The following is a 26,963-nucleotide window of genomic DNA, read 5'->3' on the forward strand; positions in this document are numbered from 1 at the left end:
TCCAATTACCATGTCTGAGCCTGCTTTAACCGTGACCTTCACCCAAATCATTTCACATTTCGGATCTCCGTCAATTTCCTTCGATACTATTGCACTTCTTACCGCTATAAACACGCCTCCCCCTTCACTGTTCAGCCTGTCTCTGCGGTATACATTCCAATCTGAGTTTAGGATTTCGTTACTGTTTACGTCTGGTTTCAGCCAACTTTCTGTCCCTAGTACTATATGGGCGTTGTGATCGTTTATTAATGAGAGCAGTTCTGGGACCTTTCTATAGACGCTCCTGCAGTTTACTATTAGCACATTAATATTGTTATTCCCTGTTGCATTTTGCCTACTCCTATCTTGCCGCGTCTCAGGAGGCGTCTTGTCGGGCCTAGGGAGGGGATTCTCTAACCTAAAAAACCCCCATGTGCACTCCACACGTACTCCGCTACCCTTGTAGCCGCTTCCGGCGTGTAGTGCACGCCTGACCTATTCAGGGGGACCCTACATTTCTCCACCCGATAGCGGAGGTTGAGAAATTTGCACCCCAGATCTCCGCAGAATCGCCTGAGCCTCTGGTTTAAGCCTTCCACTCGGCTCCAAACCAGAGGACCGCGATCGGTTCTGGGAACGATACTACAAATAGTTAGCTCTGATTCCACCCCGCGAGCGAGGCTTTCCGCCTTCACCAATTCCGCCAACCGCCTGTACGAACTGAGGATGACCTCTGAACCCAGGCGGCAGGAGTCATTGGTGCCGACATGAGCAACAATTTGCAGTCGGGTGCACCCAGTGCTCTCTATCGCCGCCGGTAGGGCCTCCTCCACATCTCGGATGAGACCCCCCGGCAAGCAGACAGAGTGAACACTGGCTTTCTTCCCCGACCTTCTCGCTATTTCCCTAAGGGGCTCCATCACCCGCCTAACGTTGGAGCTCCCAATAACTAATAAACCCCTCCCCCCGTGTGCCTGCTCGGACCTTGCTGAAGGAGCAGCCACATGTCCCCTCACAGGCAGAGCGGGCGATGCCACACGGCCAGCCTCCACATTGACCTTCCGCCTCGTGCGCCGCGAATGCCGCTGAACCCGCCACTCCCCTTGGGGAGAGGGTGGCCCAACCGCGCCCGGTACCCGCGAAGATGTCTCGACAGCAGGGACAGCAGGGACAGTGGGTGAAGCATGTAACACCTGGGGTGTACCTTGCGACGCACCAGACTCCCCACTGCCGCTACACTCCGAGGCAGCAGCCTGAAGACGGCTGACCACGGCCATCAACACGCTCAGCTGTTCGCGAACAGTGGCCAGCTCCTCCTGCATCCGTACACAGCAGTCACACATCCTATCCATCCTAAGGAAACAATTTACTGAAGAGAGTTAATCAACCTTTAACTAGACTGCTAATTCACTAAAGGCGGCTGCTTATTCACTAAACTGTGGTTGCTAGCCACTTCTTGTAGAAAACAATGAAAATAGCGCTACCTGTCTCTGGACTGTATTGAAAACAAACTCTAGCACTACTGGCACTATGGTTGACTACAGGGACTCTCTCTTACTGTATTCAAAACAAACACGAAATCTATGGAACACTATTAAGAGCACTCGAAAAATAAAGCTTCCTAAAAGCAAATACACACGGAAGAAGAAGTGACAAGTAAGAAAAATACAGTTAATACTTAAATTAAGGTAGCTCGCTGCACAGCAGACGTGAAGCAGGCGGCAGTTACGACGACACTGGGATATTGCCCTGTGTATGTGTTACATCTCTTGTTATGAGGCCAGTTTCCTCACCAAACACCTAGAGCAATCAGACTACCACTGAACCAGAGGAGTTACATGTTTTGAACAATTAACAAGCAGTTGTTGTTGGGCATTCTATAATCAGATAGCTATCTCTACAATAATGAAGGATAGCATGCAAAACTCTGACAACTGTCTCTTTCTTCTGTTATCTTTAAATTAGGATATGGAACATATCAAGAAATCCATGTAAATTCCGCATCTTTGCTACTTTGGAGAAGTTTTGAAACTGACAGTACCAACTGATGTCAAGATACACCTCTTTCCACAGAAAGATTATCATCAAATAATATTTTAATTTTCCACAGTGATAGTGTTCCTATTTGAGTACTTTCCTTTTTCTCTCATGTGTAAAGGTCACCTTTTTCTTCTAGGTCTATCTCTTTCCATCACACCATACTTTCATACAGATTAGGTACAATATCCTGCTAATAGCATTTACAAATCTACCTTCTCAATTTTGCACATATCGTGGTAACTTACTCATACTGTAGCCCATATTCATGTCTGGATTTCAATCTGTCTTGTGAGATATATTTTACTCCTCTGTACCTACTCACTCACTACTGTTACTCTGAATACCCTCTTATTATATGGTTCAACAATCGTATGTGGTTACAACGGCTGTCTGCAAGGCCTTGCCTTGTGGCCAAAAGCTCAAATGTATAGCAGTCTTTTAGCTGTGTTTTCTGCAATTCTGTCTCTCTTCCATATGCGGAGTACCAATATATCCTTTCTATAATTTTGATGGTATGTATGTTATAGTGGCTGTTTTTCTTTTTGATTTGAAGGATCTACTAAGAAAACAGCCTTCAGATGTGCAGTCACTATAATTTTGTAAGTACCTTCATAATGATGGAAAAACTTGCTCGTTTCTTTCTTTAATTGTGAACTGTGATTAAAGACTTTTGTGGTATCATCCAGAGATCATGGTGCAACACTAAAAACAGCAATGCCAATTCATACCTCAGGCATTACTGAGAGCTCACTGCAATCCATAACAACCAATGGGAGGCATGCATATCAGAAGATCATGCCTCCCTCTCAGCAAAGCAACACCCTCATGCTGAGGTCAGTCTAGTGTTGGGTATGCAAGAGCTCACTCCAGTTCATCTCCTTATCTGAGGGAGTCAACATCACAGTATACAACTAACGAGTTGTTAAAGTTTCTTATGAATATGTACTTTGGTAAATGTTGAACATAACACCTCAAGAGAACAGTTTGCTACTCTGTGCACCAAGTGATGCTTTCACAGTCAATGGCAGTTTTAAATTATCAAGAAACCCCTCTGACAAAGACTTGTGTCAAAGTTAAATAAACCTTTTATTCATTTATTAAAATTATTTAATCGTATAGATGAAAAATCTACTCACCAAACGGTCGCAGAACACACACATAAAAGACTGTTATGATTGGTAAGCTCTCTGAGCAGGCAGAAGGGTTTCCGGGTAGATTTTGGGAAAGTCACCCAGAACTGAGGGTCAGGGGACACTTACCATATGTGATAAGAAAAGACTGAGTGTTAGGGACTGCATCAGATGTGATTTGAAAACCTGAGAGCTTAAAGGTGGAAGACAGGGTAATCTGCAAGACAGGGATTACTACTAAAATGTTTTTCACGAGATAGTGAGAGTGAGAAGCTAAGTGCATTGTACACAACAGAGGAGGGAACGGGTGGTGGAAAATAGATGGGAAAGACAATGAAAGATGCAGAAAACTAAAACGGAGTGAAGCAAAGAGTTGTTACAGTGAAGAAAAGCTGAGACGGAAGAACTTATCGTACATTAAGGACAGGTGGGTGGCGAGAACCAAGGACATGTTGTGGTGCTAGTTCCCATCTGCGGAGTTCTGAGAAACTCATGTCTGGGGGAAGAATCCAGATGGTGCGTATGGTGAAACAGGCGTCGATGTCACAAATGTCATTTTGTAGAGCATGCTCTGCAACAGGGTGTTGCAAGTTGCCAGTATATACTCTCTGCCTATGCACAGTCATCTTAATTGATAAATTGGTGGTAGTCATTCCGATGTAGAAGGCTGTTCAGTGTTTACATAATAGGTGGTATATGACGTGTCGTTTCGCAGGTGACTCTCCCTTTGATAATATATGTTTTGCCGGTTACAGGGCTGTTATAGGTGGTGGTAGGAGGGTGCATAGGGCAAGTCTTGCAGTGGTGACAGTCGTGAGATAGGAGGCATAGGGTAGGGAGATGGGTGCAGAAAGAGTATATGGTCTGACAAGAATACTGCAGAGACTGGGAGGGCAACAGAAAGCTATTCTAGGTGTGGAGAGCAAAATTTTTGACAGAATGGATCTCATTTCAAGGCATGATTTTAGGAAGTCATGGCCCTGTCGAAGTAGCTGATTAACACATTCCAGACCAGGATAATACTGAGTCACCAATGGTGTGCTCCAAAGCTGTTTTGTGGAGGGATCAGCAGTACCAGGATTGGAAGTGATGGCCAGGGAAATCTGCTTTTTAACTAGGCTGGTGGGGTAATTATGAGCAGTGAAGGCTGAGGTGAGAATGATGATGTATTGCTGTAAAGAGTCTGCATCTGAACAAATAGGTTTGCCTCGGATGCCATGGCTGTATGTCAGGGAACGTGTGGCATGGAAAGGCTGGCAACTGTCAAAATGTAGGTACTTTTGTTTGTTGGTAGGTTCAATGTGGACAGAAGTGTATAGCTGGCCTTCAGAATAGGACCATGTGAAATTTAACTGGGAGAAGGTATTAAGAGATTCCAGGAATTTTAGCATGTCAGCCTCACCATGAGTCCATATGGTAAAGATGTCATCAATGTATCTAAACCAAACCAGGGGCTGAAGACTTGTGGATCTCAGGAAAGCCCCTTCCAAGCAACCCATGAAAAGATTGGCACAGGAAGGAGCCACCCTGGTTCCCATGGCCGTAACCCTGATCTGTTTCTATGTCTGCCCCCTAAAGGTGAAGTAGTTGTTGACAGTATAAAGCTGATTAAGGTGAGTAGGAAGGATGTCATAGGTTTGGAATCAGGTGGGCACTGACTGAGAAATGTTCAGCAGCAGACATACCATGTATGTGGGGGATGTTGGTATAGATGGAGGTGACATCAATGGTGACAATCAAGGTATGTGGTGAGACTGGGATGGGCACAGATTTCAAACGATCTAGGACAGTTGGTATCTTTGATGTAGGAGGGGAGTTTTTGTACTATGGGTTGCAGGTGTTGATAAACTAAGGCAGATATACGTTCAGTGGGTGCTTTGAATCCAGCAACTATAGGATGGCCATCATGGATGGCCATTGTGGATCTTAGGAAGAAGGTAAGAGGTGGGGGTGCATGGTTTGGGTGGGGTGAGAAGTTCTATGGATTGAGGTGGCAGTCCTTGTGAAGGGAATGAGGTGTTAAGGAGGGTCTGCACGTCAGTTTGAATCAAATGGATGGGTTCTTGATGGCAGACACTGTATGTAAAGGTGTCGGACAGCTTGCGCAGATCTTCACAAACATAGCCCTTTCGGTCAAGTACTACAGTTTAGATCCTTTGTCTGCTGGGAGTATAATGATGGAGTCATGAACTTTTAAGAAATGTAGATCCTGGAGTTCTGTAGACAACAAGTTAGGGTCATGTTGTAGGAACCTGAGGAAGGGTTGTGAGGCAATGCTGGGTGTGAGGAATTCTTGGAAGGGATGATTTTGAGGTAGTGATGGTGGATCAAGTTGGGATCGTGGTCTGAACTGTTCAAGACAGGGTTCAATGTCAGGTTTGCAGTTGTAAAGGTTTTGGGGTTGGGTTGCAAAGTGATATTTCCAATGAATATTATGTGTGAAGGAATGGAGGTTCTTCACCAAAGCAGCGTGATCAAATGCAGGTTTAGAGCTGAAAGTGAGGTCCTTAGATAATACAGATAATTCAGGAGGGGAGAGTGCTTTAGATGAAAGGTTAAGGACACTGTGCTGTTGTGACTAGTCCTTGGGATTATGCATTCATGAAAGAAGCACAATTAAATGCTCGTTTAGGGCTGAAAATGAGTCCCTTTGATAGTACAGATAATTCAGGGGGTGAGAGTGCTTTAGACAAGAGGTTGAGAACATAGTACTAATGTGACGGGTTTTTGTGCTAGTGTGTTGTTATTGGTCTGGAAGGTGGTGGCAAATGCTGGAGGATGTTCAGGAGATTGGCCAAGATTTTTGCCACCCACTTGGCCTTAATTTCTGTTAATTTCTTTTGTCTCTTCAGTTCTTCACAGCACCTAATCCTTTCTTCACACCTTTAATTTTTTTTGCATTTTTCATTTCTATTTTCTGCCGTCTCCCTCCTGCCTCTATCATATACAATGCACTTAGCTTTTTGCTCTTATTAAATTGTGCTTTATGTTCTAGCAGTTCTCTGTCTTTCATATTACCTTATCTTCCACTATTAATGTCTCAGCTTTTCTAATCGTGTCTGATGCAGCCTTCATCAATCAGTCTTTCCTTCTCATCTTGTCTGGTAAGTCTCTGCTGACCTGGAGTTCTGGGTGACTTTTCTGAACTCTACCCATTTCCCTAAACCTCACCAGTCCTCTTCTCCTTCAACCTTCCTGCCAGAAGAAGGAGCCACTGGCTCCGAAAGCTAGCAAATTTTAATACCTTTTACATGTGTGTGTTCTTGTGCCGCCACTTGGTGAGTAGACTTTATCTATTCAATTACTTATATTTTTTCTAAATCTATTTTGTTGATATATTAACCTGTGTGGCCATCACTCCTTCTCATGTAACTCTTATCAATCTGTGTTCAAACTACCATCCATTTTCTACCTTATGTGCTAGTCCGCATGTTTAATTATCTGTACCAGCTAAATTAGCCAACATCTGGCCCCTAAATCTTTTCAAGTAGTGATTTCCATGAACATGGGTGGGTCCATTGTTCTTTACATAATTGTTTCATGTTTTGTGGCTTTTTTTTTGTCAGACCACTGTGATTGACTTTTACCACCATCTCTAATTTCAAGTAATTTTCCAAACACGATAGATTAAATGTTCTCCAATGGCTTTCTGTTTCTGTTAGTCCAGTTTTTTAAATTTTGCCTCTTCTCAAGACTTTCCCAATAATTTTTTTCCCAATCTTTTTTCGAATATCATAATAGGGCACGTTTCTGTTGAGACATTCTCACCCGTTCATTAGCTCTCTTTAACCCTTGTCTGTTCTCACAATTTTCATATGAATTTTTCCAATTTTTGCACTCTTCTCCTTGCTTTTCTTCTGTTTTTCTATGCTCTGCTTCTCTTCTTTGCCACTCCCACCATCTCTAACACTCCAAACCAACCTCCCTCACCATGAGGAATCCCATCACATATTACATCCATTCCTTTTGAAAACATGCATTTCCACTATTGGAACTAAGGTCCCACATTCTGTTTCTTGAAACCTACTTGTCCCTTGGAGTGACTCCCCAAGGCCTAACATTAAAAGTCCCCATTTTCGGATGTAATCCTACTGCACTTATTCTGCTAATCTGTGACCTATATGCCTCATCTACCAATTTCCACTCCATCAGACTTCTCTCCTTTCACAAAATCCTGCAGTGATCTGCCTGTCATGTTCCCTTATATGGTCTCATCCACCAAGCCAATTTCAGACTGCAACAACATGTCAGACTTCACCTCAAAAAGCTAACCCACTTTCTGCTAAACTACCTCAACTGTGGTGCTTCCCTTTTTGCCCCTCTGCAGCTTCCTAAACATTTAAACCATCATCCACCACTCCTCTGCTACAAGCCAAGCTTGGCCTTCACCACCGTCTCCCAGACCAATAACTCATACAGTGTTCTCAACTTTTCGTCTAAAGCACTCTCACCACCTGAATTATCTGCACTACACATGGGTCTCATTTTCAGCCCTAAACATCCATGTAATTGTGCTGTGTGAAGGAGCTACTTTCCTTCACAAGTAATGACAACTGGAAATATCATTTGTGGCCAAATCCCTAAACCATTCCAATAGCAAATCTGGCACTGAAGCCTACCTTTAACAGTTCCAACTACAGTCCCAACTTCATCCACCACCACTACCTCAAAATCATCCCTTCCAAGAATTCCTCATATCCAGCATTGCTTCATGACCCTAATCCATCCTCTGCACAACTCCAGGCTCTTTGTTTTCTAAAAACTGATGGCTCCATCATTAGCATCACAGCAGACAAGGGATCTACCACTATGGCACTTGACCAAAGCTGTCTGGCACCTCTACATACAGCACCTGCCATCAAGACCCCATCCTCGTGATTCAAACTGACCTGCAGTACCTCCTTAAAACCTCAGATTCCTCACAAGGACTAACACCCCAGACGATAGAACCCCACCTTTTACCTTCTTCCTAAGACCCACAGACACAATCACCCTGGCCGTCCCATAGTTGCTGGCTTTAAAGCACCCACCAAACTTATATCTGCCATAGTCGATCAACACTTGCAACCCATAGCTCAGAGACTTTCCTCCTATATCAAAAACATCAATCATTTCCTAGATCACTGAAATCTGTGTCCATCCCACTCCCACCACACAACTTGCTTGTCACCAGTGATGCCACCTTTCTCTATACCATGTACATGGTCTGTCTGCTGCTCAACATTACCTCAGACAGCACTCACCTTACTCTAAACCTACGACATCCTTCCTGCTCACCATAATCAAGCTTGATTTGTTTTAGAGCAATTGATTGACATCTTTGCCACATGGACTCATGGTGAGGCTGACCTTTTAAAATTCCTGGAATCTCTTAATATATTCACCCTATTAAATTTCACATGGTCCTATTCCAAATCCCATGCTTCTTTCCTTGACACTGGTCTCATCTTTACCGTAGGTCAGCTACTGTTCACATTAAACCTACTAACGAAGAACAATACTTCCATTTCGACAGTTGCCATCGTTTCCATGTAAAACGTTCCCTTCATACAGCCTTGGAATTCAAGGCAAAAGTATTTGTTCAGATGTAGACACTTTACTGCACAACAAAGCCATTCTCACCTCAGCCTTCTCCGTACATGATTACGCCACCAGCCTAGTCAAAAGCAGATTTCCTGGGCCATCACATCCAATATGGGCACTGCTGGGGGGGAAAAAAAACGAACAAACAAACCACTTTTGAGTACACCTCTGGTGGCTCAATACTATCATGGTCTTGGACGTATTAATCAGGTACTTCAACTAGGCTATGACTTCCTAAAATCATGCCCTGAAATGAGGTCCATTCTGTCATGGAATCTATCAACCATATACCAGCTGTTATGTAAACACTGTGCGGCCTTTTATATCGGCATGGCTTCCATCAAGTCATCAATTAGGACGAAAGGGCGTAGGCTGAGTTTGCATGCTGGCATTGCACAATAGTGCGTTGCAGAACATACTCTACAACATGACAGCCGTGACCTTGGTGCCTTGGTTGGTTTGTGGGGATTAAAGGGACCAGACTGCTACGGTCATCGGTCCCTCCTTGGTGCCTGTTTCGTCACACATGGTATCTGGATTCTTCCCCAGACATCACTTTCTCAGAACTCTGTAAGTGGTAACTGGTGCTCCAACATGTCCTCGATCCTTACCACACACCTGCCTTTCTCTTAGACAATGGAGACACAGAACCACATGAGCCCAAAGCAAAGGAACAAAGTTTTGAGAAAAATAGATGTCTGTGAAAATTAACCACCAAAAACAAAAATACAAGCCACACGATCTCTAAATATATAAGAAACACAACTCTGTCCTTTGGTGAACGACAAAAAAAAATTTATCTGCTGCTGTTAAATCATGTAATGGTTTAGGAATCTCTGGATACGATGAATAATTTATCTATCCATTATTTTCTTTAACATTCGGACCAAAGTCATAACTTATTAATATCATTTTTACTTCTCTACCTTGATTTCTAGAATAATATAATTGTCATAGCATACTCTACCATATACCAAAATGTCCATACCCCGAATCATATCCTCTACTACTATTCAGTACACACAGTCTCCAAAATAATTTATCCACTCTGAAGAACCAGTTCTTTTTATCCTTTACTAACATCTTCTGTCCACAAATTTATTACTTTTACCAAATGTTCATCAGTTTTCAGCCCATCTTTTATTTTCTGCAGTCTGCTAACAATACACAGTGACACAAATTCATCTTAACACTATTCTCGCTATTATTGTTCTCCAAAAATAAACAAATAACTGTGTAGATAATGCCACTGCCTCAGGTAAGTAAATAAATTCACAAAATCTTAACCTACATTGAAAATTACATAAAAATGTTTCCACTTCAGATACAGATTTTCAAGAGGCACACAACATGAGGCATGCCCTCTGGTATCCTCGGCATGAAATAACTGAACCGGCTCCAGGATTTGAGCAATATACACATCTTAAATTTAGGTTTCTGATTCTTTCACCAAACGGTACACTTCTTCCTCTTCAGCACCAAACACCTACATAAAGTAGCATGCCTAAAATTACACAGCATATATTGCTTATAAACCTTACAGCTTCCACAGATAAGAAGAAGTGCAACAGCTTACATAATACACTTTCATGGAATAATGCTCCATTCAAATCAATATTCTCCTTCAAATACTTCTTTTTTTTAAAAAAAGAAGAAGAAGACGACACACTAAATGTGCTTTGGTACATCCGCTCATATCCCATTCTCCAATAAACCTGTGCTTAAGGCTTAAAATCTTCATCAGCATACTCATTACAGTTAAAGTACCTTTCAAAGCTAGGTTTCCGTCCACAGAGTACTTCAGTACACTTTCTGGGACACACAAATGTTTGCTCGAAATCTACTTCTTAAGAATTTGTTATGTCATAAACTTCTGTCATTAGGGCACCAATAGCTTCTTCCGATCCTTCCTCACTATCTGTGCCAGTGTATCATAGCTTAATTATGTACCTTCTTGAGATTCCTTCCTTAGCTGAAGTCAACTCATCCCAAATTTTTGGTAGTTCACACTCTGTTCTACCTGTTTCTGCATTAGAATGAGCTGTATCTACAGACAGTTCACTCTGATGTCTTACTTTATTACAGACTATGTCAACTACTGGCACCTCCAAACTAACAAGTGTGGAGCCTGAAATTGTGGCCACATGTGAATCTTTGCTTTATGCCAACATTCTCAACATTACTTGATTGCCTGAGATTTGTACATGTATTGTGTTGAATGCCTGCCCAGTTAATTCTTTTAATTGTTTCAATTCCTTCTTCGCATCTCTAAATTGCTCATTCACTTCATTTTGGACTAAATTGCACTGTTCCAAATTTCCAAATTTAGCTCCTCAGTAAGGTAGAAAGTTTTGTCTGTAACTGCAATATGTTACTGTGGATCTCTCGCTTTTCCTAACATGGCGCACTGATAGGCTGTTTGAGTGTGGCATTTGTGCAAGTTTCTTGTTTGGTTTTTTATCTCATGTTTTAATTTGCTTTTAGTGTTGTCTCCTGTCACATTTATTGTTTCTATACTAGCAGTTAGCTCCTTTAGGTCATAACTCAATTGTGTACTTCAATGTTCTAAACCACATAGGCACATACATAACCATTTTTCTTGTTGCCACAGACAAACAACATCTACAATAAAACATTTATTTACCTTGGCTTAATATTGTAAAAAAGCTAGGTATGATGCTGTAGTACAGCCACAAACTCTGGTTGCAAAATCACTTGCAGTTTGCCGCCCCCCTCCCCCCCCCCCCCCCCCCCCAAACACAAACACCACCCCCAAAAATCTTTTGGAAACTACTCACCTCACATTTTATACAGTTCACAAGAATCTAGCCATGTGTAGATGCCGACTGGAAGCTGAATCCATCTGTAGATTGTGCTGTGTCACCAAATGTGAGTGTGCTGTTGACACTGCTGCCATTGCAGGCTGATGAGCTGCAACTGCAATCCACGACTGCTCTTGTAGATTGGTCGTGGGATTAATACGACAGAAGCCTTCTTTAATCAGTCAATATCTTCCATCTCATGGACTAGTAATTTTCCTCTCTGTTGTAATTTTAGTTAATAATTATTCATCGACTACCCAAACAGCTTCAAAATTCTTCATTCTCAGTGCTAGAATTTGAGTCTGAACTGCAGTGTAATCTTTGCTGTTGATCTTCATTACTATTGATAACAGATATCAACTCTAGTAAATCTCTGTACTCAAAATTCATCAATTCTCTTTAAAATTTCTGTTTACTATTCTTGTTATTTACTATTCTTCATAACTTCTGTTTACTCTCAGCCATATTTGTTCTGGGTTGTTGTCATCAGTCACTACATGCAATGTTCTGCTGGCTTCTTACCGTGATATTGGGTAGCGAAGTAAAATTTGATGGGAGCTATGACTTTCTGTTTTTCTATCTTGTTCAGATTATTACTGCAGCACACTTGCCAACCTTCTCTGATCAAACTTCGTTTATCGAAGTGCTGCAATTACTGTTGGAAGTTAAGAGTACAAAAGTAATATCCAATTCTCAAAATAAATACAAGGCTTCACATAAACAACATATCAATATGTAATACTCTCATTTACAGTGATCATGAATCATGAAATTGCTTCAGTATTTGGAACATCACATTTATGTCAATAAGGACTACGTCCAGAAATGGCATGTTTTATTCAACTGATTCCAACTGTATTTATAACAGGTTTTCTTTTGTCCGTGTTATGTCACAGGCATTGCCATGGCCACTCTTCCTACATGACTCACACCACATCTCTAAGGCAGGACCCAACAACATGGAATAAACCATTCAACCAGCAGGTACCGCGGACATGGTACGATGTTCAGTGTCATGCTGGCTTGCACATACACAATATCCATCCATTCGTTAATACATGTGCATCTATGAAACATACATACACACAGTAGGTTATAATAATTCATTACGAAAATAAATTTCTTATAGTGGCAATTATCATCTGTTATTGGTTTGAAAATGCCTGTGCAACAAACCTCTTCACCAAAGTTATATGTTACTCTACAACATCTCATTTCTGATACTGCCAACCTTAGCACGCAGTTCCCTGGTAACTGTTACCACGTGCTTTGTGTTGTGCATTACTTGATATTTTCTTATTTTTAATTGAGTGAAGAGACTAATCCTGGTCCAACACGGAGTCTGATTATGATCCTCACAATACCAGAAGGGGCTGACAACGATCACTACGACCATGTTCCAGTTTTGCCTTCGCAGAAACACATTACATTGTTGTAGGCTGGCTGCCCTGAGATTGGGAGGTGGTGCTTATTTCCAAGCACTGTTCCTCACCCTCCCTCTGGCAATCTCAATGCTACCTATGCTCATGTTTGCTGCCAATTGCCAATTTAATGTTTGTGTTCTGCACTATAGTGATCAGAAAACAAAACCTGTCAAAATATTGTGTCAGCATCTAAATTCTTCCCCTGACATGCGAACCGAGTTATTTTTGGTTCTATTTCTGTGTTAAGCATCTTATCACTTTCATCTGTAGCACTGGACAGTATGGGTTGCATGACTGAGTGCCTACAAAAGGTTGACATTGATATTCTGCAGAGTTTGTAACTATCAAACTGGTTGGGAAAAGAAAAAAAAGAAGAAAAAAAAGTAAAAAAAATGAATTCAACCAGAAAAGCATTCAGTTCATTGGCAGGAAAATGCTGTCATTTCTCATCTGATACAATCACTTGTTTAAAGCTTAAATAGAGTTGAAAGTAGAAAACTACAAAGACCATTAAAGAAAAAGAAGAAAGAGAGAGAGAGAGAGAGAGAGAGAGAGAGAGAGAGAGAGAGAGCACTGTTGTTGTTTTCGTAAAAAGCAAAATTTACAAAGCTCCCCAATCACCAATTTTTTGTAATAATCAATTTTAAAGCACTAAGGCTTTATCTTCAGGCATGTAGTGTCACATCCTCTTAAATTTGTATGTCCCCCTCTTTCAAACAAAACTTAGATATGAATTTTACAAAAATAAACGAAAACTATTTCATAAATAATTGCTTCATTTTCAGGTCCATAGTGATCTTGGTCTTGGGAAAACTTTTTTGCCATGAGAAATCCCATTTGTTGTATTGGTCACTATATGATACATAATGCTCAGAATTTAGGTGTAGATGAATACTTCTATTCCTCTTTCATGGCAGTGGAAGGCAGGAGTTTAAGTTCCAGACACTGAGGCTGAGGCAAAGTGTTTTGCTCTAGTTCTTCAATAATTATGGTGCGGTCAAACTGAGTGATGTTTAGTCACAAATAGTATCACAGTAGAGGTACGTCAGAGGATATGTTCACTTCTCCTTGGGAGTAAGGATCAGATTCAAAGAAATAATGAAGGTATGCCAATCGGTATTCTTTAAATTCCTGGATGAGGCGGATTGTGACGGGTATTAGTGTGGCAGAGGAAGAACAATTTTGAAGAAGTGGCAGTGGTCACATAAATCATGAATTTTTTAATAACTAGGTATGTGAAAGCAATGAGCTACAGACTGACAGATGGATGGCACAGTGGATGCTGTATGCTGGACTACAATCAATGGGAGACCCCGAGTTTAAACAGACAGAGTGAAATTTGAAACATACTTGTTCCGGTAGATTGCCCCATTTGCGAGTTTTTTGAAATGTGTAGCAAATGGTTGTGGGCACTACGAGGGGCTACTGAGATAGGAGGAAAGGGCGGTGAGACTGAATAGGTGACGAGTGGTAACACTAAAGAGAGCATGTGAGAGGAAGTGAAGGCTGGAGCGGTATCGTTTTCATGGTTTCAAGAGCGACAGAAAAAATTTCAGTATGCAGTCACTAACAATACATTGTTGCCTTTATAAAGAAGCAGACATGCACCATACAGATGTATTGAAGAATGAAAATTATTTTAACTAACCTGACTGCAAAATGAATAATTTTGACGTGGTCGACTTCTGCCTCGAGGTGGAACAACTGGTACAGAAAGCAGTGATGGAACTGGACTGTTACTTCTGTATGAGGCCTGGCTCCTGCTTCTTGATCGTGGGGGCAGGTTATCAGTTAAATGCTGCTGTCGACCTCGTTCTAGACGCCACTGCTGGCCTCTACATGCGTTGCGACTGCGGCTCCTACTGCGGCCCCTCTCATCTTGTGTACATTTTCTACTGCCATGCAGTTTAGGATGGCACAATCTGCTGGTACGGATTATGTCATCTGTTCAGGAAGATTATTAATGACTGTAAGTAAATTATTTAAATTACTTACACTATTCAATTAATTACATAATTTCTGAATTTGAAGAAATGACACACACACACACACACACACACACACACACACACACACACACACAATATGGATGTCATTCTTGATAAGAAATGGAATTTCTCAGCATCACAGTAAATTTTTTAAAGCAGTGGTCAGCTTTGCAGAGAGTGCATGAAGCTCATGGACAGGAATATTGCTCAGACTGCAGGGAGCTTGAAGGATAGTGCTTGTCAAGTTACTCCAGGTTTTGTTAATTATTTACCAATCAACATCTCACGTATATAGAAACCTGTCTTTGGTTGCACACAGATAATCTTGCAAAAGTACAAGACTTACAGGTCAGAATTTTGCTGATAAACAACTACAGAAATGGATGCATGCTGAATGATAACAGACAAGAGAAAAACAGTACAGTAAGTCCAGAACGAGATTTTCACCCTGCAGCGGAGTGTGCGCTGATATGAAACTTCCTGGCAGATTGAAACTGTGTGCCCGACCAAGACTCTAACTCGGGACCTTTGCATTTCGCGGGCAAGTGCTCTACCATCTGAGCTACCGAAGCACGACTCACGCCTGGTACTCACAGTTTTACTTCTGCCAGTATCTCGTCTCCTACCTTCCAAACTTTACAGAAGCTCTCCTGCAAACCTTCATGGGAGCATCTTTATACTCTAGCAAACAATGTATAAAAAATTGGATTACATAAATATCACACTACAAGATGCCTTCATAAGCAAAGAGAAGCCAACAGCAGTTAAAACAATCCATGAATAGTAAACCAACCAGTTTCAAATACCACTGCAGAAAAAGAAATCACCTGGAGTTAGGGGTGCCTTCCAAACAATACCAGCTGCCAAGTGTCTACAGAAGACCAGATACCTAACTGTAACAGAAAACAATTTCTTCAAGTGTAATTTGAGGGAAGGGGGAGGGGGGGGGGGAGATCTGTTGCTGTGGTCTCCCAATACATTCCACAAAACATTTGTTTCCTGATGACACCAGTGAGAATATGGTTGGTGTCTGATGCTGGCACCACGCTACTCTGATGATTACGAGGCAGTCTGAGGGTGCTGCGCTACCAGTGTCATAAAAGGAGACTTTTTGGTGGTAGAGTGTTTGTATCACACTCAGAACAAAAATCATTTTGTAGTTGAGTTTCCCAAAGTGAAATTCCCTGACAGAGTTTTAGCATTTTAGCCTGACAAAAAATGTAAGAACTTCTATATTTCTGAACATGTGTTAACTCAGAATTAGAGTGAAAAGAAAGTTATTGTCTCCTTTGCAGGATTTATGATCTAAAGAGTGAGTAAACAGATATGTTGTGTAAATAAATGAAAGTGGTATCACCACCCAATAAGCCTCACTAAAAGTGATTGATACTCTTCTCACTTCTCTTGTGGCTTGCACGGAGATCCAAAAATTCTTACTGACCCAGAAGTTGTGTGAATTCTTTTTTAACTTTATCACAGTCTTTAGCACTCATCCAATCCTGAGAAAAGAGTTTCTGCAAGGCATATGACATTCTGCTCTTGCTAGTCCTTGGGCTATTGTTTATCACGGCTGGATCACAAGAGCTTATGTATCTATAAATGCTGTACTTCAAAGGTGACTAGGAGGTGGTTTGAGCACATTTTGATCACAAAGCCCTGCGCTCAGTCCTGAAAGTTAAATATATTCGGCAAGCAGTTTTATCTTTTTCAGCTCAGACAGCACAATATTACCTAAGTTAATTTCTTTGGCAGGAATGAGACTAACTTTGTCATCAAATTTTATATCAAATATAGATTTTGCAGCAGATAATACATCAGGCTTAACTACTATTGACATATCAGCATGAATAAAATACAAGCATTGAATGGGAAAAGTGCCATGGGGAACACACTTTGGAATTCCCTAAAAAAGGTCATTACCTGCCCAAAACAAAGCCAAAGAAGGATTTTTTAGCTGGCAGTGTAGGATCTCCAAGTTACTTCAATATTTTTCACCAGCTATAAGTATCTACTTTAATCTTGTGCTCTTTTACTTTGTCTGTGCAAGTCTTCAGAAAGGGGATGTTGTCTACTTTCCAATCAGCTACATCTTCATTTCCAAGCCAATATACAAATCTAAACTTTTTTAGGGAAGAGTGGTTTTCTGGGCTTAGACTTTAAAGTCTTTTACAATTAGTTCTTCTTGCAGTGACATTCTTCAACACATTATACATCGATCTCAGAAAATGTACAACACCACAGTTAGTCTTAAGGCAGCGTTTCTGAAACTCAGGCAAATTGTAAACAAACTACTAGATCCCATATCAATAAAAGTTGATGCACTGTCCCATGAATTCTTTTCAGATCAAGACAAGTCCTTCAAGAACGCCCAGTTGACATTTGACCCATCCACTGATACTTGAGGCAGATTGGTGTAATATTGCGAAGCTTTTTTTATTAACACCATCCAACATATCAACAACAGTGACCTAGAAATGCAGAGGAAAAGTAGTGCATTTCAATTTGTTTGTTTACTTTGTACCAATATCAGAGCAATATCCATCTGCTGCAACACAGCCAGCTTGTTAAGGCTATAGTCAAATGAGATTACGAATGGAACATTTCCTTAAGATCTGTGAGAATATTTTTCCTAAACTGCAGAGCTAACTCATAAACGATACCCTATGATGTCCTTGTCCACCCAAACTGTTTATTACTGGCTACAATATGATTGGGGAACATGGCCAGAAACAAGGCAGCCAGTTTGCTTGTAGTAAAAATAGTGGGGAGGGGGGCACTTTATTTTTGACGACCTGCAGAATTCATAATATTTCCACCTTTGTAACATTATCCCAGATCAGGTACTTTGGAATACAATTCTTAGCCAATGCAGCAACAGTGGTAGTGTTGGAGGCGACACTGGGCTGACATTGCTAGGAGTACCACGAATTGGCTGTAACTGTGAGATCCCAGATTCATGAGGCATTGTCATCTCATTACGGGTCAAGAGATTGTCTTCATCATGCCCAGTTATCCAGCCAGGCAACAGGAAGCATGATCCATATCGGTGCCAGAGCTGTGAAGATAATCAAATATCCCAATAAAATGACACTAGCTGTGTGATACTATCAGGGGAAGAAAAGTGATCAGTAGATGGGTATGTCCAGTTTCAGTAATGACGTGTGCACGCAATGAAGAGGGATTAGTGAATCCAATCCTCTTGTATAAAAAGGAAGTGAGGACAACAAAACCATTGGAACATTGGAGTGTACCTTGCTGATCCTCCCTCTCAACTTCAAAACCAATGGCAAGTTTCCATAATGAATGCCAAGATTACAAAAGGAAAGGGTAGGTTACATCAAGTGGCACAAGGGTAGGTTGACACTGTCGATGGCTGGCAGTTACTTTGGAACACTACACTGTTGGCACGAGTTCCCAGCTCTAGCGATGCTCCTATACTACTCATTTACATTTTAAAGCATTATTCGAATATGCTTTTAATGGCATAACGCATCACTAAAATGGCAAACATGCCATCGTCGAAAATGAAATTTACACAAGTACAGGGCAAAGCGAGGTGACAACCTTACTCAAAACATGTGCCCAAACATTGGTCCTGGATTCAGAGAGCTACAGAGAGGTGCTTTTACTTTCCTTGAACTTTAACACTCATTGATCGTAGGGGTTTTATTAGATGGGCAGCCTCTAAGAGCCTACGCATCACTTACCGATCATAGCACTCCACTTATCTGACAAAAATGACAAATGTCCGCAGTCTTCACGGCTGCCAGAAAATGTCATGAGGTCTTGTACAGCACTGAGGATGGAAAGTTATTTGTTGATAATGCTACTGCAGAAAGCAAAAGCTAATGCACTTTTGAAGGAGAGTCAAAACTCGAACAATTGGACAAATAGCAATTATATTAAAGGGGAATACCCCCAGTGTTACAGAAAGCCTTTGGAGATGCAAGAGCTACGGTATACATTACAGCCTACTTCCATATTAGCTGGCCACACATGAGTAGATTTTCTTGACACGCCATGGATATTTCTGGTAGATTCTTGGATACCTGCAGACCCTTCCTGTGCGTTTGTGGAGGCCCAACTTTAAACAGTACCCACAGTTCTTTGGACTGGTGATCCAGCCTAACAGCCAGGTACGCACACATGTGGACCTTATGACATGACGCAGTGAGGAAGTTTGCTTAGCTGGTCTCTGCCCACACACCAGTTTCCGTCAGACTGCACCACTGCGCTCATGGTGGCTACCCTGCAACTTTTCTCAGAAGAATGCTGTGTACAAAATTAAACTAATATAGTAAATTTTTCATTAAACTTTGGAGATAAAGATCTAATTCCAATAGAGAAATTTGATTCTATACAGTATGTGGCCAAATTACTAGGGACAGTGCTCACATTTATGTAATTTATAATTTACAACAACTGTTTGAACAAACAAAATGGTTTTCAAAGAGTTGTTTTATTTTGATATTGCTACTGGTGGTATTATTATTTTATATATATTCTTTAAGGCAGCAGCACTGGAGTTGTGTGTCATTCATAAATTATGCAATCTTTCTTCTCATAAAAAGTACAGGTTGCTATATTGTCATTTTTAGTATTGCCTACTTGTTTTTCACTAGTTTTTGTATATAAAATAATAAAAAAGTAAATGATACTTCTTATTACAACACTTTGGCCAAGTTTTATCTATGGATTTAAACTTTTGTTCATGGTTTGACATGATAACTTAAAATTTTCTTCTTTTGGCATGGGCAAGGCTTCAGACACTTCTCGAAGAAAATGTGGAGAAATAGAAACACTGTTACTCCATTACACACATTCCCAGAGAGATATAGCAACTATTGCAGAATTTCAAAGTCTGTCATCAACCAAATGAAAATTAAAATTGACAATAAAAAACCTCTCTAAGCAGATACTGTAGGACGATGTGGCAGGAAAGGACCACACTCCTTGTACTGATCGAAAAATCAGAGACATATGTCTCTCAAATCTGAAAACGAGTTGCCCATTTGACTACTATGATGAAAGACGAGGCTATAAAAGTTTCGAAAAGGGCAGTCTGGAGTAGACTGGTTGAACAGAATCTACTGGGTCGTTGGCCCACAAAGAAACCAGGCCTCACCAACACTGTGAAAAAGAAACAACTGCAATGGCTAGACAACACCAAAATATGACTGTTGCAGGATGGAGTTGACGAAGTACAGCTTTTTTGAATAGAGACAGTTATTATTGATAACTTTCTACTGTTAATTCTAATATTTTACAGGTGTTGTTCTCAGGTGAATCGACAATCCAAATTTTGGTTGATAATAGTTCTTTTATCAGATAATGTACCAGAAAATAACTCCGTGCAGCTTGCCTTGTGGAGAGGGTTAAACACTCAGTATCGTAGAATGATCCAGCATCTCAGCCAAAAGCATGGGGCGCCTAATAACACCCTTTGTTTCCTGCCAGAGATACGAGATTTGAACCATTTTGTAGCATTTCCTGTTACACTATAATATTCTAATTTACTTACAAGGATATTGTGATTTACACAGTCAAATGTCTTTGACAGATCACAAAATATACCAGTTGCCTGCAATTTTTTATCTAATGAATTAAGCACATTTTCACTGTAAGTGTAGACAGCCTTCTCAGTATCAGAACCGTTTAGAAATCCGAACTGTGACTTTGACAGTATGCTATTTGAGATAAGATGGTTATAAAGCCGATTGTACAATACTTTTTCTAAAATTTTTGAGAATGCTGGCAAAGGTGAAATTGGACAGAAATTTGATGCTATTTCTTCATCTCCCTTCTTAAACAGTGGCTTAACTTCAGCATATTTCAACCATTCAGGAAATTTTCCACTGATACATGACTGGTTACACAGATAGCTTAATATGTTACTTAACTCAGAATCACATTCTTTAATTAACTTTGTTGATATTTCATCATACCCATTAGATGTTTTTGATTTTAAAGATTTTATGACTGATATTATTTCTGATGGGGTAGTGAGGGTCAAATTCATATTATGGAAGTTACTTGAAATGTCTGGTCTGAGGTATTCCATAGCAGCATCTACAGAACCTGACAACCCCATCTTGTCAGTAACAGTTATAAAATGTTTGTTAAAAAGTTCTGCAACACTATACACGTCTGTCACCAATGTATCATTTACTCTTAATGCTATTTGTCCCTCTTCATGTCTGTTCTACCGGTCTCCTCCTCCACTATATCCCATATAGTCTTTATTTTGTTATCTGATATGACTATCTTTTCCTTGTAATATATTTGCTTTGATGTCCGTATTACAGTCTTTAATATTTTGTAGTATTCCTTGTAATGTGCTATAGCATCAACATCTGAACTGTTTCGGATTGACAGATAGTTTACTTTTTGTTTTACAAAATACCCCTATTCCTTGAGTAATCTATGGCTTCTTTGTAGACTTTGCTCTAACCTTGGTAAGTTTTGGGGGGAAAACAGTGTTCGAATAAGGTACGCACTTTATTAGCAAAAGTGTTATATTTTTCATTCATGCCATGAGCACTGTAAACATCAGTCCAGTGAATGTCTCTGAGGAGTGTCCTAAAACAATCAATTTTTGGCTTACTGATTACCCTCTTGAGCTGAGATTTAACAGATTTTATATCCTGTTCAGTATTAACATTGAACAGAAGGAACTGCATGTCATGGTCTGAGAGGCCATTGACTATTGGTTTTGTAATATAATTTTGTTCATTGGACTTTTCTATAAAGATAATATCAACGGCTGTGTGTACAATTGGCTACCCTAGTGGGGAACTTAACAGTGGGAATTAAGTCGAATGATAGTGTTACTGACTCAAATAAGTTCTTATTGGGAGATTGTTTAAGGAAATCTACACTGAAATCACCAGCAACCACTATTTCATTGTTTTTGGTTGTTAAATGGGCCAGAGTACAGCTTCAAGGTGGTTTACGAACAGATTAAAGTTACCTGCAGGTGTTCGTATATACTTAATATTATGAAGGATTTTTTGTGAAATTCTACTTCTGTTGCACATGCTTCCATATGCTGTTCTACGCAAAATTTATGAATGTCTATGTTCTTAAATTTATGACAGTTCAAATGTGTGTGAAATCTTATGGGACTTAACTGCTAAGGTCATCAGTCCCTAAGCTTACACACTACTTAGCCTAAATTATCCTACAGACAAACACTCACACCCATGCCCGACTCAAACCTCCGCCGGGACCAGCCGCACAGTCGATGACTGCAGTGCCTCAGACCGCTCGGCTAATATCGCACGGCTTTATGACAGTTCCAGATGAATGTGGCAACTCCTCCTTTCTCAATTTCTGATCTACAAAAGTGAGATGCTAACCTAAACCCTGTAACACTTAAAAGTTCTATACCAGTGGTCACACGATGTTCAGAGAGGCAGATTATGTCAGCTGGGTTTGAAGACTAATTCATCTATGCAGATAATTAATTCATTAATTTTATTTCTCAGGCCTCGAATATTTTGATGCAATAAAGGTAGCTGACATTTCACATTGACTGAGTTAAAATTGGGTAGAGTAAATATATCTGCTGACTGTTGAAAATTCTTAACCAATAGCTGTTTATGCTGATGTAATAAGCTAGAATTATGTTTTTTGGTTTCTTTCTCAAACTGAATGTTTGTCTCAGAAGAAAGGGTTATGGGAGAATTGGTAGGAATGAGAGAGAAGAAAGATAAATCGAGTTCTGCAATAAATTTCAGACAGTATCAGTAAATACTCTGTTCACAATTCACAACAGGAGGATGTATACATGGAAAAGACTGGGAGGTTCAGGAAGACTTCAGTTAGATTACATCATAGTCAGGCAGAGATTCTGAAATTAGATATTGGATTGTAAGGCCTACCCAGGTACAGATGTAGAATCATATCACAATTTAATACTGCTGAAGAGCAGGCTGAAGTTTAAAGAGACTAGTCAGAAAGAATCAATGTGCAAAAAAGTGGGATAGAGAAGTGCTCAGGAATGAAGAGAGATGTCCGAAGTTCTCTGATTGTGATAATGAACAGCTGAGTAAGCAGTTTAGTTGATAAGTAATGGACATCTCTATAAAGAGCCATCACAGAAGTTGCAGAGAAAAACGTAGGTTCAAGGAAGATAACTGGGAAGAAATCATGGTTAACAGAAGAACTTCATTGGATTTGTCAACCTGGACTAAGCCTTTGACAATGTAAATGGTGCAAAAGGTTCCAAATTCTGTGAAAAATAGGGATAAGTCGTAGGGAAAGATGGGTAATATACAGCATTTGAGACGACGTCTTACAGAAGGATGTTGAAAATTAGGTGAATTGATAAAATAAGGAATGAGGAGGTTCTCCGAGAATCAGAGAAGAAAGGAATATATGGAAAACACTGACAAGAAGGAGGGACAGGATGATAGGGCATCTGTTAAGAACCAGAGAAGAACTTCCATGGTACTAGAAGGAGCTGTAGAGGGTGAAAAAAGTAGAGGAAGACAGAGATTTGAATAAATCCAGCAAATAACTGGGGGCATAAGTTGCAAGTGCTACTATGAGATGAAAAGGTTGGCATAGGAGAGGAATTCATGGTGGGCCATATCATACCAGTCAGCAGACTGATGCTTCAAAAAAAGTAGTGAGAGGGGTAAAAGAATGACAGTGAGAGAGTTGCCCTGTCCAGAAAGCAGCTGGAGGCCGGGGGACATGTTATGTGACCGGAGAGATACCATCTGAATCTGACCAGTGCTTCCACAGCCTCTATTATAAGAAAAGTACCTACACAGGCAAGATAAAATCTCATGAAAGAGAACAATGATGACGAGTCTGCCAACCAATGACCAATGTAAAAGAATAAGAATAATTCAAAAGATGGGACGGGCAGGAGCCAGACTGGACCACCAAGCTAGGGCAGCCACTAGCCCCTTGGGGCGGAGCAGGAGAGGGTGCACCCTTCCAATCCCACAAGCAGCCAACAAGGTTAATGTGCCCTACATCACAGACAGGAGTAAAAATCACTTTAAGGAGGAAAATGTAAAACCAAATCAGCTGCAATGGCAAAGTCCGCTAGCACCAGAGGTAGAATGTCAAAGTTTTAAGGTTTCGCCACAAGGCGTCCAAATTAGGGCAGTCCAGTAGGATGTGAGCTGCCATGTGACAGGCACCACAACAGTGGGGTGGATCCTCACATTGGAGGATGTGGCCATGGGTCAGCCAAGTGTGGCCAATGTGAAGCCAACAGAGCACATTAGTTTCCCAGTGTGAAGCCCAAAGGGAAAACTGCCACATGGTTGTGGTCTCCTTCACAGCTGCACTTTCTTCGGAGAAATCAGGGCACACCAATTTACATTCCAAGCCTCCAATAACTGTCCGCATAGAGTCAACCAAAGAGCCAACTTTGGTACACCCACCTCCAAAGTCAGCATCCAGGTAGCCAACTTGGCCAACCAGTCAGTATGTTAGTTCCCTGTGATCCCAATGTGACCACAGTCCATACATACAAAGACCACTGAACATCCAGTGTGGTGGAGGTCATACAGGAGTTCCTGGATAGGCACAGCCAATGGGCATTGAGGGTAGCACTGTACAACATCGTGGAGGCTACTCAAGGAGTCTTTGCCGGCCAGTTCATCCAGTGGCCATAGAGCCGTCAGTGTATACCAAGTCTGAGCCTGAAATGTGTTAAGGTCATCCAGGAACAAGTGGTAAAAGACAATGGGGTCTATTTGTAATTTATTTGTGTAAAACATGTAATTACATGCATAGCAATTGGTAGTACAATACAACAGTATACAATCTAATTTTACTTTATAATAGGAACTTAAGAATGTAGTCCAAATTATCTGACATAATAATACTTTAGATTTTAGTTTCTACAGTAGGCTATAGAAGCACTCCTCAATGAGCCACGATTTAGATGTTTTTTTGAATGTCTCTCCAGTTATGACCTTCAATTCATTTGGCAGTGCATTGAAGTATTTTGCTCCATTAATATATGGACTGTTTGCAGTTTTTTTTTCAGTCTTCTGTGTACCAAATGGTAATTTTTTATTTGTCTAGTATTGTGATCATGAATTTCTGCATTACGGCAGGTATATTTCTTATCTTCTACAGTTAATACTATAGTTTCAAACATATACATTGAATAGATAGTCAGAATTTTAAATTCTATAAATAATTCCTTACATGATGTTCTAGCATCTTTTTTGCCTAATATCTCAAGGCTCTTTTCTGGAGTTTAAATACTCTGTCTACATGAGTTTTGGAAGCCCCGCCCCACAGTGCAAGACCATATGATAGAAATGGATGTATTAAACCAAAGTACATCATCCTCATTGTTTGGATATTGACATATGGAGCTATTCTTCTTAAAACATACAGGCTAGATGATAGCTTTGCACATACATTGTCAGTTTGTTGTGTCCATAGTAGTTTGCTATCTATGCATATACCTAGGAATTTACACTCGCTACAGATTTTCCCCTACAATGCTACTATCTTGAGAATCAATACAAGTTTGCAAATCACCAACATTGGAGGGGATTATATTTGTTTTTTGTAAGTTGACTTTTAGAATGTCATTTTCAAACATTCTTTTGTGATATCTATAAAAATTTTTACCTCTATGCTGAGATTAAGAATATCATTTCCCCAACAAAGGCCTGAAATGTCATCTGCATACATTGAAATGAAGGTATCATTTTTTACTATCTTTGGGAAGTCAGTGACGTAACATATAAAAAGGAAGGTACCAATTATCGATCCCTGAGGCACACCAAATTTAATACTCCTGACCCTTGATGTATAACTTTTTAACGTTTCTCCACTATTGTGTGAGATTGAGGTACACCGTATTCTGTTTTTTAAATATGATGTAATGAGGTGCAATAATTTTCCACTTATGCCATCTCTGACCAGTTTTGACAGAAGTACCTTATGATCAACCCTATCAAAAGCCTTTGATAGGTCTAGGAAAACTCCAGCTACTTGCATACCTTCATCAATTGTGTCAAGAGCTTTCAGCATAAATTGAAGTGTTGCAGTCATGGTGCCACAACCACTTCTGAAACCATGCTGAATATCTCCCAGGATGTTGTGCTTATTATAATGCTCTAACATATATTTCAGAATTATTTTTACAATTAACTTGCTAAAAACTGAAGTTGAGGCAAGTGGTCTGTAATTTTCTACTAGTTGTTTATCACCTTTTTTGTACAGAGGTTTAACAATGGCTAATTTTAGTACGTCAGGGAACACTCCTTTTAAGACACTATTTATTAGACGCACCAAAGGATATGCTAGATTGTTTTTGCACTGTTTAAGAAAAATGGAGAAATTTCATCCCAGCCAGTGGATTTTTTTGTTTTTACATTCTCTGATGAGCTGCAAAATATCCTTGATTTCAAGTTCATGGAGTTGATTAGCTTCAGAATTGTCCTCAGCAAGACTTCCAACAGGTACTTTATCCGTGGTACAAAAGTCAGATTCTATGATATCTATGAAATAGTCATTAAAAATGTTACTGATTTCTTGAGGATTGGTGACATCAAAATTGTTATTAGACATCTGTATGTTAATATTACCTTTTAGTTTTGTTTTACTGTCTCTTATTTCATTTACTATTGACCAGCAGGTCTTTGAGATACAATCTGAATTTTGTATTTTTGAGTTAATCTTTTCAGCCTTCAATCTTTTGAGTTGCTTGTGAAACTGGTACTTGTATTGTTTGTATTTATCCCTGTGCTCATTGTTTTTGGTCTCTCTTTGCACCATATACATTTCTTCCATTTTTTTCAGTTCTTTTGTAGAATTATCAAATTCCACGGGCCTTGGCTGTCTTGCCTTATTCTTATTAATATTTATCTTTCTGATGGGAATAGTATTATTCAGATGATAAGATAATGTATCTAGAAAGGCATCCCATTTATTACTCACTCCTTCGGCTTGAAATACTAGATGCCAAGATTCATGACCAAGACTCTCTCTCAGTTTGGCAATGTTGAT

At 40.2% G+C, this 26,963-nt stretch overlaps 1 protein-coding gene across 6 annotated transcripts in view; it reads right to left on the reverse strand.

Annotated features, from left to right (window-relative positions):
- Positions 1-26,963, reverse strand: part of LOC126147227 (uncharacterized) — a 92,971-nt gene that overhangs the window by 33,178 nt on the left and 32,830 nt on the right. For all 6 annotated transcript variants that reach the window (XM_049915681.1, XM_049915682.1, XM_049915678.1 and 3 more), the window contains exon 2: positions 14,627-14,922. In XM_049915681.1, coding sequence (XP_049771638.1) covers positions 14,627-14,922 — 296 coding nt within the window. The remainder of the gene's footprint in view (positions 1-14,626; positions 14,923-26,963) is intronic.

This window comes from Schistocerca cancellata, chromosome 2, assembly GCF_023864275.1.
Source record: "Schistocerca cancellata isolate TAMUIC-IGC-003103 chromosome 2, iqSchCanc2.1, whole genome shotgun sequence".
Lineage (NCBI taxonomy): Eukaryota > Metazoa > Arthropoda > Insecta > Orthoptera > Acrididae > Schistocerca > Schistocerca cancellata.